At 33.5% G+C, this 17,908-nt stretch overlaps 1 protein-coding gene across 1 annotated transcript in view; it reads left to right on the plus strand.

The window, feature by feature from the left end:
• Nucleotides 1-15,773, plus strand: part of LOC117109306 (protein unc-80 homolog) — a gene marked incomplete at its 5' end in the record, with an annotated part of 64,617 nt that extends 48,844 nt beyond the window's left edge. Inside the window, 10 exons of the mRNA XM_033251579.1 lie at nucleotides 150-245; nucleotides 415-591; nucleotides 5,733-5,756; nucleotides 8,556-8,679; nucleotides 9,215-9,421; nucleotides 10,068-10,252; nucleotides 10,949-11,114; nucleotides 11,623-11,736; nucleotides 12,142-12,501; nucleotides 13,214-15,773. Coding sequence (XP_033107470.1) covers nucleotides 150-245; nucleotides 415-591; nucleotides 5,733-5,756; nucleotides 8,556-8,679; nucleotides 9,215-9,421; nucleotides 10,068-10,252; nucleotides 10,949-11,114; nucleotides 11,623-11,736; nucleotides 12,142-12,501; nucleotides 13,214-13,404 — 1,644 coding nt within the window. The remainder of the gene's footprint in view (nucleotides 1-149; nucleotides 246-414; nucleotides 592-5,732; nucleotides 5,757-8,555; nucleotides 8,680-9,214; nucleotides 9,422-10,067; nucleotides 10,253-10,948; nucleotides 11,115-11,622; nucleotides 11,737-12,141; nucleotides 12,502-13,213) is intronic.
• Nucleotides 15,774-17,908: the final 2,135 nt, after the last annotated feature.

The following is a 17,908-nucleotide window of genomic DNA, read 5'->3' on the forward strand; positions in this document are numbered from 1 at the left end:
TTTGTTTGTTTGTTTGTTTGTTTGTTTGTTTGTTCATGTGATCCACTTGTGAAATCAGTTCTGTATCACTGAAAGTGCTATCATTTTAAAAACAATCTAAATAACTAAATAAATGTAAATTAAACATATTTCTGTGTGGTTTTTTTTAGCGGCATATTGACTGGGAATCAGCAGCCAACTTCTTGAAAGGAATTTACATTGCATTACAACGCAAAAGCATCATCGCTCATTTGCCAAACTTGAGAGTAAGAATAAGGTTCATCTCAATAAATAAAGAAAAAACATCACAACATTGTGCATAACACTATTTAATTATTTGCATATATACTATGGAATTTATACAATATATGGATTAGGAAGCCATATCACAATAGACACACTATTAAAGTTGCGTAAAATATGATTTCCTCGTAGTCTCTGCTTAACATCTGTTTGGCGTTGCTGCTTTCTGATGGATCCTCGTCTGGAGGTGGTGACGGACAGCCTTTGAACCTGACAGGCCCACCATCCCATGAAGTCCGTATGACACCACCGGCCGTTTTCTCAACTGCGGTCATCCGAACCGTGGCGATGCAGATGCACTGTATGAAGGTACCAATGTTATATTATTGTTACTTATTTTTTTGATGTGAATTATAAACCGTGGGCTACGATTGGCTGGATAGAGGACTTAGCTTAATGCACTTAACCATGCAACTTACCACGTAGTAACGACCTCTCCCCGTAGCAGTCATATATATTTAGATTTCTTCACTAGCATGCTCTTAAATAATTAACAACATTTTATTAATTGAAATTTTGTTAATTGTTTGCACTTGAATTATACATAAGTGTTTTTTTATCTTCACATTTTTTTCTGATTAAAGAATATATAAGATGTCCAATTTGTAATGTCAAATTATTTGTCATGTCACATTATTTTTCATAGGATCAGCTAAGACATTCATAACATAATAAAATGACTTTAAGTGGAATGAACATCTTATCCAGTGATATGTCATATGTGACATGTGCCCATGAAACCTCAACACAGTCGCAGCATATACTGTAGGACATTTTAAAACAGAATTACATTCTATATTATTAGCTTTAGAATGGTATATAACTTATTAGATTTATTAGTTATTTTAATACATAATTAACTGAGGCATATCCATATCTTCAAAATTATTTGGGGCAGGGTGTTGGGGGAGTGTGCAATGGGAAGGTAAGGAGATGATAGTTGGGAACGAGAGTATATATGAGATGCTTTTTAATTACTTAAGTTAAATTTTCCTGCTCTGTAAATAAACATAAATTGGAGAATAGGGGGCATGGGGTACTAATTCTTTCTGAAGAATTGGGCTCTTCACTGTTAAATAGACCATTATTGATAATGAGCAATAGACAAAAACAAACAGTGAACAGAAAAATTGAGCCTAGCAACAAATCTAAACAATTAGGCAAGACTTTATACCTTGTTGCACAAACAAAAATTGTCTGAGGAGGGCGGAAAAAAAAACGTTTTGTTTTCTTATTAGCAAATATTTTGCCAAAAACATCCAGACACGGAGAAAATAAAAATAAAATTTTATTGGTGAATGTAAACAGTGTAGTAATGGGATGGTTAAATGCTTTTAATTTATATAATTTATATAATGGGGAAGAAATATACATATCTTATTTTTGGAGCATGAGGTGTTTCTATCCTTTACCAATTCTTGATCTTGATTTCTAACCATTTGCTCTTAAATTGGATTATAATCATAGATTCTGTAATTTATTGCCCATGCAAGGTCTGCTATACTATACTATACCATAGGTATGGTATGTGATTTATTGACAACTTGCTGAAAAACTAATTACCAATGCTGCTCTCTAGCCCTGTTCATATCCAACTATGGCGAGATAATTTTAGTGGATGAGCTAGATGATCTCGCCATAAGTTTGAGTATGACCGTTCAAGTATGGCGAGATGAAGGCCACAACTCGACTATGCCCGTCGAGTAAATTTATGTCGACTAACTTCTTAATCCAGCCTAAAGCCAGTAAACAATTAAACAGCGGGTGGCCACAGGTCACGAATACACCAATCAAATTGAAGCAAAGTGACCTTCCATGCTTGCTGGTTAGCGCGTTTTTTAGTTACTGTCATAAACACCATTCAGAATTGACGCAGTCTCCCTGATCTGTGTACTTTATTTTCAACAAGTCTTATTTTGCAAATGATGGCTGAAAAGTCAGTAAAGAAACGTCATCTCTTGGACGTATGCTCAGGAATATTTAATAAATATCTGGAGGGAGCCAGAAATCGCCGAAAAAGTTGAAGATAAATTGTATCGTCAGAAGGCTGGTGTCCAGGAAAGAATAGCAGAGAGAATGCGGGACTTGGGCCACATAACATCGGCAATTGTTGTGACAAAGTTGAAAAATCTAAGAGCAGAACACAAGGCTGTGAGAGACGTTTTTATTCGTGGGACGGGCAAGGGGTCGGCCAATGTAATAAGGGATGACCCGAAATCGGCATGCCCACACTATCAAGCACTAAACGAAATACTTGTGGGAAAACCCAGTGTAAACCCTCCAGCTGGACTCCTCGGCCAGTCTAATTAACCGCCGAGACCTAGGCCTAGCTTACGCCTATAGTCTCGATCTAGATCCAGTAATTACCCACCATGCGATTGTACTTCCTGTCTAATGATGTGTTTTCCGAATTTCTAGTAGTCAAAATATCTCGCTCTAAACCTTAACGTCGAACGCGATTAGTGGATTTAATCCAATTAACTTGGCAAGTAGATCAGCTACTTTATCTGGCTATAATCCCATATGAACCTAGCTTCTCTTTTGATATTGAGTTGATTGTCAGTTACGGCATGTTAATTTCATTGCAAAATATGGTTCCTCAACCCATCTGAGCTATTGCTGAAACAGGTATTGTGGTAAAGGGAATAGCTACAGCATGGATTTCAAGGCAGCGGCGGGCGTAATGAACATTTTAAAAAAAACTTATTTTTTTCCAAAATTTGCAATTTTCGTGGTGCTAATTGGCCAAAAATATAATCTTATTTTTATTAAATCATCATTATTGGTGGGCAGTGGGTTTGCTAGACAAAGTATAAAAAATGTCTTGCCTTATGTTTAATTCTAAAATGTAGTTGTCAAATTTGATGTGGTGACAATTCTGTAAGATAATGTTTAGTTACCTAAACATAATATAAGACTTATTCAACACCTAACAAATTTATGTACCTTTCTGAAGTGTTATAAAAAAACTGACTAATGAGAACAGTTTCAGAAATATAGCCATATCCCTCATGCTTACACTATGTTTTGTGGCCAATCTTACCAACAATATCCAAGGGTAGAACTTAGTGGAATGGTCTACTCTATTATTCTATTATTAATATTCTTAAAATAATTACTTGACTGTGCTGGGTTTCATGGTTTTTTCCCATGTCATAAAAATTGTTAAAAAACTTATAAAAATAAAATTATGAAGTATATGTAAATTATATATATTTTATATATGTGACAGCTCGACTATTTCACTATCAACAATTCCTTTCACCTGAAATTATAGTTTTTGTCATATAACCTCACCCCCATATATGTTTAGAATTTCTCTCTTAATGTGAAATATTATTCTTGTTTTTTATTCTGTATAGAATTAGATCTTTCTCTGTGTTTTTCCCCTAGTTTTTTTTATAGAATTTTTCAGAATGTGAAATGTTTTCTATGAATCCATATACTGTGCATATACTTCTACAAAAGTATTCTGTTGCTGAAATTGTTTTTGTGGGAAGACAAACTTATTTTTTCAAAATTAAAATTTATTCAATATTTTTTTTGCTGCTGCTATATCATTGACTGAATATTCCCATCATGCATTGCACTATTTATTTCCTCTTACTGTTTTTATATCATCTAAGCCTTTGATCCCATGATGCATTGCAGTAATTTATGTTATTTCCCACCATACATATTCATTCCCATAATGCATTTTTACATACTCTTATGACTTATGCTCATTTGCCTTTGCCCAAATATTCACATAATGCATTGCTGTTCTGTATCAAATTTCCATATGCTGCAATTATATTGTTGACTATGAATATCCCATGATGCATTGCATTTTGTGATTTAGCATGATTTTTAAATATTTGTACTCTTATTTGTTGCATGCTCTTTTTTTTAAATCAACCCTTTTTAAAATTCAACACTAATTTGCATATTTACACCTGTCCTACCAGCATGTGTCATAACTATGGAGATACTAGGTAGGCATTTTTCAAAATAAGTTATGAATATACAGTGAGATTTAAAATTGCCATAATTTGAAACTATCAACTGCTTATGGAAATGTTTTGAAAAATAATAAAACATTTTAAAAACTCCCAGTGTCCTAATCTTACAAATTTGATATTTGTGTTTATTATTTTTCTTCTGTTTAGAAAAATGTTATTAGATGATATATATTTATAATTTAATTTTTGTATGGGTTTTATAACTATTTTAAATGAATTAAGATATGTTTATAAAAGTTTTAGAAATCTAAATAAAATTTCTGTTTTTTGTCTTCAGTTTTGAAATTTAGATTCTAAAAGAAAGAATTGAACAGATTTCCAAGATTTAGATGAAATATTTTAATTTCCATGGTAATCATGCCACTCCCTTGGTTAAGTCCCTTCACATTAACGAACTTCGCTGTAAACCCCCTGCTGTGCTGACCCCTTGTAGGTTGAAGATATCATTCATGTTTCATTCCTCATTTATTCATCCACTCATTCAGGCATTTATTTATTTGTTTGTATTCTTCAGTCGCCTTAGTGAGAGTTAAATTACAATTATTTAATTTTTAACATTATTTTCATCAAATCTTTTAAGAATAAATATTCAATGTTTTCTTTCATTTTTCATCATTTTCTATGATTCTAACTTTCAAACATTTTTATTAACAGCATTTATATTAAAACATTTAGGTAGTACTTTTTAGATTATCAGTTTGTTGTATAATTGGAGAAAGTGCCGCCTTTGTGTTTATTTATATGCTTTCGCTCAACAAACACTGCATTCCAACCAAATACCAATATCATTTTTTAATTGTTTATCCATATACTGCTTCTTTATGCCAGTATATGGTGCTTCAATCACTAACATTTTGTAGTTAATTCTTATAAATTTTTATTTCTATTTTATTCAATTTCTTCCCCACTTTCAATTATCAGAATTTAGTGTTGTCTTCCATGAAGAAATTCAAATTGATAATTTGGTATCCAAATACAACCACAATTTACTATTTTTTTTGAATGTCAGTTTTCATAAATTTTTTGTTACAACCCACTTTTTTCAAATGCTCCAACTATATATTTTTTTCTAATTTATATTTTAATTGCATACAAATTTTACTTGGGGTTCATTTGTAAATATTAAAGACCATTTTATAAATATTTTGATAATTTATTTTGAATATTAAATTAAATATTTATTACTATTGTTAAATTTTGTGTATTGTATCATATGTTTATTTTATCAAGCAAATATTGATTAAATAATGATAATATCCATTTAAAATATTGATTAATAGTTGATTGAAATTTGGATTAAATTCTTCTCATTCTCAATCTCATCATTGTTTGATATCTTCCAACCTGCCATAATTGTTAGCTGGTAGTTGTTAGTTTACTAACCATTTTATCTTTATGTACATTGATGTTTGTGATTGGTGATTTGTTTGGTCACATGCTTGCACACAGCATCAGTATTGGCTGAAACTCAAGGCAAGTAGCCAATCATATTAGTTTATTCGCTGGGCCACTAATAAACATAGTACAAAATTTACAAAAGCATGACCAATAAAAAAAAATTGATTTCATTACTGAAATGTCATATGGAGGGTTTTATTGCCTTTATGAATATTCATAGCCATGATATTAATATTCATAAGGTCTACTTATGAAATGTTAAATTTCATGTGTTTTGTTATTAAATGTGTGTATCCATTGGTTACCATACTGTATTATATATTGTTGGTGAATTATCTGTTATTTGTTGTGGTGACATGTGACTGACATATTTCTGGAGATATAACAGTGTTTGTGTTTGTATCTGTCCTGATTCAACTTGTTTGTCTCATCCAGCATTATAGATAAAAACCCTGGTGTTTATGTAGTGTTTCAGAGTTTGTTTTCAAAAATTGTTACACATTTTTTCCTCTGGTTTATAGTTTTAAGTATTCGCTTGCCTGTGGAATGTCTCTTCATTTAGAACTTCTGAAATCATCTGCTTTTGCATGCTTGCAAACTTGTACTGAGCATGTGTAGTAAAAACACCGAGTATATTTCAAAATATCTAATTGTGCCTTGGGTAATGTCCATCTTAAATCCATATTAATATTGTGTCCATTTTGTTCACACCATATTTTACTTTAATAATATCTGGGTGTCCACTTACATTGTTTTTTTAGTACTTCATTTACATATTGTTGATCGATAAGGAGTATTATTATTATTATCATTTGCATATTGCCTAGCAACAGATAGGCAGTTCATTGATTGGTTGATTAACTGATATTTGGTTGCTTTGCAGTTATTTTAATCTGTGAACATGGTCTGTAATAATGTTAATCTAATAATCAATGCACATAAATTAACAACCAATATCGGATATATTTTGAACAGTGGATTCGTTTAGGTATGGCATTGTAATTTGCATTTCTTGACAGGCCATTGGAAGTGTTCATTCACATGTATTGGTGCAGTTTGTCCTATTTAATCGGTTTACACTTTCCATGATGATAAAGATAATTATTACCAAAATTAATCATTATCATCTTTCCAATCATAATGGTTTTGTCTACAGTTGTTATATTCGTTGTTGAAATATATTCCTTCTCAAATCATCATTATCTTCATTCTTATTACCATCGTCATTATCACTATCATCATTATCTTCATTCTTATTACCATCGTCATTATCACTACCATCGTCATTATCACTATCATGATTTTATTTCAACCATAATCTTTATTGTCGATTTATCAATTTATTTACCATTTGTTAAATAACATTAGAATTTCATGTGATGGTCACTTAAATTACAAAAATTACAATTACAAAACTCATAAATTATAATCAATATTATAATTTATCATCATCATTAGTATTATCATTATTATTATTAACTTTAAAATTATTATTACTATCCATCATCATTAATATTAGTAATATCATCATTATTAGTGATACCATTATAATTATAACTTCAAAATTGTTAATAGTATTATCATCATCATCATTATATAGTGCAGCTTAGCCCAGTTGGCTAAATTGGTGATCGTCACTGTTGTGTGCTGAAACCATTTTTTACATGACATTTAACCTTTGGTACAGTGCACTCATTAGAAAAATGTGGGGGTTTGCTTCCTGGTGTACTGCCCAGTTCACTAACAATAGGGAGCTTTTGATTGCGCGACGACGGTAGGACGTAGAACGTAATGACGTCAGTAAAAGTCATCTGCGTGTACGAGAACATTAAGGTCACTTTGTCTAGTAGATTCTGGAACGCAATTTGGCCAAATCCACGTATGCAGAGAATGTAGGACGCCAGGTAGGACGGTCATGCATGAGTGATTCCGTTCTAGCGTCGCGTCGTCGTACAAATCGAATGCTCCCTATTATAACCACACTGAAATTAATTCTACGACCTTTCATTGGCTATCCTTAGTACCTGTATATATCATATCAAAGGAATACTATTCAGTCATTAAGGTTATTGTCATTAGTATGTGCATCGTCATTATTATCTTCGTCACATCAGCAGTACCCTTTTCGTTATCGTCATAATCTACACCATCTTCATCATTATCATCGCAAATTATCATCACCACCATCTTCGTCATCACCACCATTTTCATTAATAACAAAATCTTCATCTGTACCCTCATTGTCACCTACATCATCATTATTGTTGTCAACAATTGTCATCATTGTCATCATAATTCTTGCATATTATTGTCACCATCATTGCACAATTATCATGTGTCATCAATTTTTAGTGATTCACAAAATTTGAAATGCTCCATCCATTTCTATGTTGAACATCAAGTGAAACCACTAGATAATATATTTTAATTGTGTTACTATGCCAACTACTAATCATCTAACCCATTTAATGTAAACATTTGGCTTAATGCATTGGTGTATTTTATCTGGTTGTTTATTGGTTAGTAGTTGTTGGTTGAATTTTAAAAATTGATAGTGTATTTTATATTGATGATAATTTGATTGTTTTAATTGATTATTAATTGATCATTTTGTTGATAAATGATTTTTAATATTTAATATTTTTCTATAATTTACAATACATCACTATTATTTTGAATACATTAAAGTTTTAATGATTTTATATTTATTTATGAAATTGTTATTAATTAGTTAATATCGTTATCATTAACTATATTAACTTAATATTAAATTAATATATGAGTATATTATTAGTCCATGCAAGCATGGGTTAGACTAATATATAGTTAATAGATCGATTAATTGATTGACTGATTGATTGGTTGATTATTTAGGACACATATACCCTAGAACAGGTGTTTGGTGGTATGCCGGTGTTCTCGTCCCAGGAAAGGACAGAAAGTATTTTGCTCCATCTTATCCTACCACTTATTCTACGAGTTGGTTGCGCCAGAAAAGGTAGACTGAATTTTTAAACATTAATTGCTTGATGTGTGATAAGATCAGATAAAGTTTCTGACAGTCTTTATTTAAAAGAATATTTTAATAAACATTTTATTATTAGTTGCATTATCAATAAATGAATAATAATAAAGATTTGTATAGAATGCATATCCATCTCAAGGAAATGGACTTGAGATGGGGGAAAAACCCAGCAAAAAGTATGAACAAAATTATTACTTGAAAACAATATTATGCTAACTATCAAGAATAAGTGCCCCTTAAATAATTGGTTGAAAAATTAGAACGGATTATGCACCATTTTAACACTTCAGTACGAAGTGTTGCTCTCGATGAAATACTTGTTTCAAACAAGTGCCACACTGAAACATCCAAAAATTTCATTATTGCTGTAATGCTAATTTGCTAATTTATGGTCAGTCATAAAATTTAGAAAATAATAAAAGAATCTAAAGCAGAAAAACAAAGAAAACAATTTTTTTGTAAGGGTTTCTATTCAAACACTTAATTATCAAATTGTTCATGATTTTAGACTCACCAAAGATTCGAGAAAAAGATGTATCATTTGCACTGAGCATGATAATCTATGCGTTACTCCCACCGAATAAACAACGTATTCCAACGTCTACGAAGCATCATCACACGTCATCCTTTTCGGAATTACCAAGTCATTCAGGTATAACATACCGTGACCCAAACGCCCCTGTGTCAGAATCGCTGTATGAGGCTGCGTTTCTTGGTATGTCGTTTAAAAAATTCTTTGATATTCACTTATATGTCATTTGTTGATCTATTATTGACTTTTAAAAATGTTGACATAATGTGAACCACTTATTAACAGTGTTTACTGAGGCATCTAAGCGTGACCAACCTTGACTTGCCAGCGTGTGATTTCAACTTTTTACTCCTCACCATGTCATTCAGAATCTGAATGGAAAACGCTATGCCAATCTGTTGAGCATTTATTGTTGAATAATTGTTCTGTATCTTCTTTTGTTATAATACAGTAGTAATAATAATAAATATGATTTAAGTGCTCGCACATATCCACTTAGAAAGTGCTCAAGGCGCTAAAGACGGAAACATGAAAAAACTGGAACTAGAAACCGTAGAAGTTAACCCATGTTCATATTTATGTAACCTGCACCTTTTTTTATTTTACGTATTTTAAGTTTATGTTCTTTGTTATGAAAACATTGGAAACTGAATTTCATGTGAACTGGGTTGTTCACAATGACAATAAATTATCTTGTATCTTGTATGAAATGTCCTAACCTAAAACCAGTAAAGAAACCAGTAAATCAATAAAGATTTCTATTATATTTTTTAAATTTTTTATTATATTTTTGTTGAAACACTACTGAACATAATTTTCTTGTTGAAAGGTTTGAAAATCATGATCGTATGTTTTGAGAAGCAACTTGGTTCTGATTGGTATCGCATTGCTAATACGATCAAAGAAATGGGCTCCAAAATGCTTGGCGGTGACGGTCTCTGGAGCTTCTTGGATTTCGTTCTCACTGTCCGAACCCCACTGTACATCATGCTACAACCATACATTGCATTTAAGGTACAGTATATTTGTAGTTTAATACTACATCACCCTCCAAAAATTTAATATAAATAATGATTTGATTTATATAGTACATGAGCTCCATGGTACATGTGTAACATTACAATTGCAATCATCAGAAAATGTAACTTCCAGGATTGTTAATCAAATACAACAACTGACCAATCAGAACAGAGCGTGGAATCATTCATCATTTTAGTTTTAGTGTCCAATTTTAAAAAATAATAAGTGTTGTACCAAAAATACATTGTTTTGCTTATTTTTACACTGTCATTTTGTGGGACCTAATAAATAAAAAAAAGGAAGAAAATATAGTAAAGTTTCATTGCATTCCAAATTTGAGTTAATTGTTTATTAACAGTTAGTTTCATGCTTAGTTCTGTATTGTTATTGTTTGTGTTGTCGCCCAAACTATTATAATAACAATTTTAAACAATTTCTTATAATCTCGAAAGCTCTGATGAGGGTAGTATAACAGAGACAGTAAAGTATATTGGCCCTAACGGCCGCCCATACAAAAAAGATCTGTTAATCAATTGTCCGAGACTTCTAGAGCTCCTTATCGGAGCTAAAATGAAATTTTTAGACACAAAATTCACCAATGTGAGTGAAAGAAAACCATATCTTTTGGTGGTATTATAAACAAAATACATCCAATAATTGTCCAGTGTATTTACAATTCTACTTTGTCAGATGTTAAAGATGATTTGTGAAACAGATGATGAGACCAATTTCCAGCAGTACATTGCAAAGAAATTAAGATGTCACTTTGTACCACAACCAAAGTCAAAGCGAGAGACATTGACTGAGCTGGCTCAAGAGGTTCGCTATCTTAGGGACCATATGTATGTTCCAAGAGGTAAGGCAAATGTTGGTAATGTGTATAAGAGTGAGATCAGAGGCAGAACTAGCAATGACACAGAGCTTAAACCCTCCCATCTGACACTTTCTGTCACCTTTTGTCCCCAGTTCAAGTCCAATCGCTGCTGTGCTTGTATTTCAGCTGGAGGGCTGAATGCATGTTGCAATTTTACCATACCTTCGGACAAGACATTTAAGCAGTTGGTCCTGTGTGCATTATGGCCCATGCGCATGTTAAGGATCGCAGTACACTCTTTAGAAAAAAGGAGATCTCCCGGTGTACTGCTCAATCACAACCAAGAAGGACCCACTGGAAATAAATCTTCTTCAGATTTCCGAGGGTTATCCTTGTTTATACCAAATTAATCCATCCATCCATTCAAAAAAAGTTTTTTTATTTTAAAATTCTTTAGGTGTTTAAAACATCTTAGAATGATCCAAAATTGTAAACATGTTTACTTGTCTAACAACTTCATTCATGTAAAAGTCATTAATTGCCCTTTCAGATCATTCAAAGATGTCGGAGGAGGTATTGGAGGGTAACTGCCAGCCAAAGACGGGTAGGACACCACCATTCTTCAGGAAGTCATCGCTGCTGAAGGACAGACTCACAAGGAAAAGTAAGCAAATATCTAGCAAATAATAGTGCCCCATGTAGCCCTGTATCAGCAATAAACACAAGGCCACTGAAAGCAGCCCTATCTCCCAGTATTGCACAACTGCCAGGCTCCCAATAGGGTGTCTAGTGTTGAATGGCGGTGTGTGATTGGGAGTGTCAGAAAGCTTCCAAAAAGCCACTATGAATTTAGCTATAGAATTTAGAAGGCTTATTTAGGCATATACTGTAGTTGTATTCTTCCAAACTGAATGGCATTTTTTCATCATGCTCTATTTTTTCACACTAGTGGTCCAGTCCCCAGTAACAATTTCCCCAGCTGTCCCCACTCTCAGCCCTAGTGTATTTAATACATTCTCACTATATATTTTTTTTTATTATGAACCCTTAATTTTTCATTTTTTTCTAGCTACAATTCGTAATACCACAAAACGCACCAAGCAGAGTACTCGACGTGTGCGCCACTCGGTGCGAGGTGGACGTGATAACGCAATGGAGCTTACAGAGGTCTTTCGTGAGAACCTTGAAACACCCCCAACAGATGTGGTGGATGCTGTTGAGGAAGCTAAGCAACAAGAGGAACCTTTTGAGACTGAGGAAAGCCCTCAGTCATCCCCTGTCTCTACCGTAGAAACTCCTAACAATTCTCCCGGTAAGAAATTCCAACGCCGGATCAAGAAAATACCTGGTAATATAGCGAGCACAAGAAGGCTGCGGTCGGATGCACTGACCAGAAGCATGGAAACACTGCAAGAGGACTCCATTCCAGGTATTTAAAAAAAGTCAATGATATCAATAAACTTATTGTAGTTCGACAGTAAGCTACAGTATTACTAGTTTGGTGTCCAAAGAATTATTTCAAGTGGGACTCTTCCGGTTGTGTATTTGGCAGTTCACCTGGAGACCATCCCCTGCAGTCTTTAACAAGCACATGGGTCATATTTGCACACAGGACCAACGACTTTTCTAAAAAAAATGACTTGCTATTCTAAAATGGTCTCCATTCATCTCTGTATCTTTGGAAGTCATGCCACATTTCAAATACTTCTGAGGGATAACATAACCTTGGAAATCTCTAGGTACCCGGTTCAATTTCCATCGTTGCCTCTCCTTGTATTTCAGCTGGAGGGCTGAAATACAAGTTACAATAGCGCACTGTCTTTCGGATGAGACGTTTAAGCCGTTAGTCCTGTGTGCATTTATGGCTCATGTGCCCGTTAAAGAACACAGTAGGAGATTGTCTTCTAGTGTACTGCACAATCACCACCAGAAGGAGCCCACTGGAAATAATTTGTCTTCTAGACTTTCATGGGCTCTCCTTGGTGCTTACACCGAATCCAATCCAATCAAACATATTTGAAAATCTTATTCACAGTGCATCGAGAACTGGAGCAGTTCCATCATTTGCATGCGTGTCTGTATATACAATATGCACATATGGTACATATATGTACATAAACTGTTTTTCTTTTTCTCTCAAGATGTTCAAGAAAAGGAAGAAGGCTTAGAGAGTGCTACTGAATTCTGTTCCTTATTAGGAGTAAAGCAGGAGTCGCTAGGCAACAAAGATGATGATGTTGAGTACACAGAAGAGACCGCCTTACTCTCGGAGGTCATCATTATTGATGGTACAAGAGAAAACGGTGTTGATAGTAACGTGAAAATTACTTAAAAAGATGTCCAAAGCTTTTGATGCTGTTGGGCTTTCTTGCTTAAAATATATGATTTAAGATAAAAAGTGTGTGTATGACAAGATTCTATTAAATTACTTTTACGCACAATAAATTATTTATAATGCAATGAAAAGGCCACTTGCAATCAAAGTGTAACTAACTTATCAGATCATTAAATTTATCTATATAACTAATTTATCTATAAAGAGTTTATTAAATCTATTATTTAATAGTAACGTATTTGATTTCAGAAATTCTGCTTTACAGTTTATATCAGATGTAAATTTGGCTAAACAAGGTATAGTACATATCACTTTTAAGTACATTAATTTTTATAAATTATTATTTTCGGTTTTTGCAGAATAGTGCAATTAAACTTTGTTATTATTGTAAGCTATAATTTTGGATACCAACTCTTGTCGAATAGATTTCAGATTGTAAAGTTTATACAGTTAGTTATATAATAAATAAGTTTAATATAGTTTTTAGTTTATAATGCAGCTGGATAGAGGCTGTGATGGGATAAAAATCTTAAGCCGGTTTTATACTAAGCGAATTTATTGGCGTGAATCGTGAGCGTTGGTTTATGCACATACGCATTCATATTTCTATTAGAGTTTCTAACTTTAGCACAATCAGTAGTTCAAACTGTTTCTACTTTTTGCAAAGCGAAAAAATGTGCAAAAATTAGAGCTCAGGAAGTGAACCGACGCTTTTGATTCAGGCGAATAAATTTGCCTAGTGAAAAACCTACTTTAGGCACAGCATAGAGATATTTTAACACCTCCAAGGGGAAAAGTTTGTTTATAATTGGTGCAAAATCTCAAAGAATCTGAACGCCAGTTAGTTTCTCAGGATTTTACTTAGCTCAGATTGGTTAAAATAAAAAAGAATGTCATACAAGTAGATATAAAAAGATACAAGTAGTTAATATAAAAAAGAATAAAAAAAGATACAAGTAGATTGAAAAAAAAATGTCATGAATAGGTTTCTAAACTGGTTATAAAGACCCATTAATTTCACATTGTATTGTTTAGATTTTTTTCTATTATTAGAATTATTTATATTTTCTTACAACACAACCAACTATAAAAATCTGTCTATGCACAAGCTCTCCTTTTGATTGACTCTGTGATGTTGTGTGTACCTTAAGAGGTGTCACATCCGTGAGGGAGCCTTTGTGACAGCCATAATGGTGATGTACATGCCCATGAGATGTGCAATGGACAGGCCCATGAGAGAATTAGAGATGCCCATGGGAGAATTAGGCCTACCAATGCGAGAATTAGACCTGCCCATGAGAGAATTAGACCTGCCCATGAGAGAATTAGACCTGCCCGTGAGAGAATTATACCCACCTTGACAGAATTAGGAGGGCCGTGAGGGAATTAGAACCACCCATGACAGAATCAGACAGGCCCATGAGAGTATTAGACAGGCCCATGATAGAATTAGACCCACTCATGAGAGAATTAGACCTACTTGTGAGAGGATTAGAAAGGCCCATGGAAAAATTAGGCCCACCAATTAGGGAATCAGACAGACCCATGAGAGTATTAGACAGGCCCATGATAGAATTAGACCCACTCATGAGAGAATTAGACCCACTTGTGAGAGGATTAGAAAGGCCCATGGAAAAATTAGGCCCACCAATTAGGGAATCAGACAGACCCATGAGAGTATTAGACCAACCAATGAGAGAATTACAGGCCCATCAGAGAATTAGACCAACCAATGAGAGAATTAGACCCACCCATAAGAGATTTAGGCAGGCCCATGAGAGAATTAGACCCACCCATGAGAGAATTAGACCTACTTATGAGAGACCCAATGGAGACACCTGACTTAAGCAGAAGTTTGGATACTATAAATTAACCTATACCTACCTACAGTCATTTTTACTCAGTGGAGATGAGTTATTTATAATGTTATGTGCAAATTGTAGAAATATATAACAGTAATCAGAAATTTTAATGCAAATCTTAGGCTGACATTGAGCATTTAACAGTAAGAACACAACACAAAGTATAAATATTGTTAAATTTTCATGCTTTTTTGCAGTACCTCTATAAAATTACTATAGTCTATTTGATTAGTTAAATCTGAGAAACGCTTGCAATAGCATATGCCTGCATACAGGTAATAATGACAGCTTTTTGTAATGTAGAACGGTCCACTGGTAGAAGTGCCACACAGTAGGTCTGTGTTGAAGTCTTATATCACCACTTTTAAAAAAAATGTTTATCTCAATTTTTTGTGGGATGCCAGTATTAAGTATTTAAGTTCATGTCAGCGAATACTTACGCTTTTCTATTTTTATGATACTAAGAAAATGCTTAAAGACCAAAGTATAAGCCTGATATATATAAAAAAAAAACCATTAGTGACATTGTTTTAATAGACCTGCAAATGGTAAAATTATTTGAGATTTTAAATTAAAGCTTTTTCCACACTATCAAATTTTCTTTGACAAAAAACTGTTGTCTGCCCATATATAGTCATGATGTGCCTATATATGGTCATGATGTGATGTCATCATGACCATATTTAGGCATGTCACATGTTTTTGTCAAATGATATTTGATAGTCTGGACAAGTATTATTGATGACTTGTGATAGCTGTGTCACGTAATGTTATAGTGCAAGATTTTTTCAGAATTCAAAGATGAAGTGTAATTATTTATTTAAAAATTAGTAGACTGATTATAATGTATATGAAATAAATATATTCAGTTTGTTGATATTGTCTTTAGATTGATTTTTTTTCTAGTTCATCTGTGGTTACCAAAGATGGCGTTCTCTGCGATTTTACGCGCAACAAATAGAAGCGTTGATTTGGCACAGAAAAGTAATCAGTTTTGTGAAAGGGCATCCTAGTCGTTGCCATGGATCTGAGATAGGGTGTTCGTGTTACATGTTCCTTATGTTCTAAAATAGAGGGCGCATTGTAAATCAGACGCTTCTATTTGTTACGCGTAAATGTAAAGTCGCGCGGTGTACGCTGTGGTCAAAGTTCAAAAGTTTTCAGTTTTGCAAGAGGCCGCCGTACACTTCGTTATTACAGAATTTGCACGCAGAAATCGCTATCTTGTGTTCATAAGATCTTTGGTGGTTACTTAAGAGCAGTATAGCTGTACTAAGGTCCCAAGTCATAGGAGTCTGCAAGCAACCAAAACCCTTCCGCAAAATAACCCACCTCCTGAATTTAAAATATTTTAAATATATTCAAAATATTGATTGCTTTTACAATTTAGTATTATTAAAAATTGTCTCTTTGGTGGTCAGCAGCCCATGGAATAAGCAAAATACTGTACAATAAATGTAAATAAAACTAGAAAGGGTGATAAAACTTCATTGGTTTTTGCAATAATTTTTATTCTAGAAGGTGTGTTAGGTGCTCATTAAACATTTATTTTGAGCTTCAAAAAGAGGTTGAAAAAGAACAGGAAAGGTGGGGTTCTGCCCTCCAAAAACAAAACAGCATCACTGTAATTGCCCTGTGTACACAGAGTCATCAGGGGTGGATCCAGAGAAAATCTGGGTATGGGGCCAGGCAATGTTTGAGATACTTTAGAAATGCTTTCCATATACACTGGTACATGAAGTAAGCTCCCTTTCCCCTTTTCTTTTCTTCTCTTATACAGTATTTATAATAATAATATAATAGTGTAGATTTGTATAGCGCCAGTATCCATCAAACAAGATGCTCAAGGCGCTTGATATGTGGACTAGTAGCTTGATCAGTGACTTTCTTTGTGTCTGTGCTACCCAGTAACCCAGTTCCAGCAACTCTCGTCCATCACTCTGGGGTATCCCCTACTTGTCTCGAATGACGTACTGGGTTCTTTATAGTGTACACGAGCCATTGTGTACACTTGGCCTACGGTTTATAGTCCTTTTCAAAGACTTGTTTTACTACCAGAACCATTGGCGTTTGTGCGTGCTGTTCAAACCAGTCCCAATATAATGGCTACCTATGGATGTTTTTAAACTGTATAGCCACACATACTGTATGCTTTATAGATCTTTGATTGGTGTATTTCGATTGGTTATTTACACTATTTTGTCACTGAAAATTTACTTTCATCAACACATTTTTTGTTCCATTCGTTTAGTCCCATTGCATGCCTCCACTTTATATAATGTTTTCATTAGTTGAAAGAAGATAGACAACTCCATTAATATGAAAGGTATACCTACATTTTTTCCCCCATAAAATATCAAATGATAAGGATTTATTTTTATTTAGGTGTGTTATAAAACGAATAATGAATGTTTTGCATTCGTGCAATGGAAAGGAAGTTTTCATTGGTCGAAACTTATGAAAATACTGCACTCATAAACACATTATTTGTATACTATAAAATTAACAACATTGACAACATACATTTCTATTGGATAATTTATTTGTTCTTTGATGGACTGAGGATATAGTTCATACATTGCTTCCAACTAACTGCAAATAAGTTTATTAATTTTGGAATTATATGCAAAATTGCGGAG

Source organism: Anneissia japonica, unplaced genomic scaffold, assembly GCF_011630105.1.
Source record: "Anneissia japonica isolate Jap-2015-1 unplaced genomic scaffold, ASM1163010v1 scaffold287761_len698747_cov189, whole genome shotgun sequence".
Classification (NCBI taxonomy): Eukaryota; Metazoa; Echinodermata; class Crinoidea; order Comatulida; family Comatulidae; genus Anneissia; species Anneissia japonica.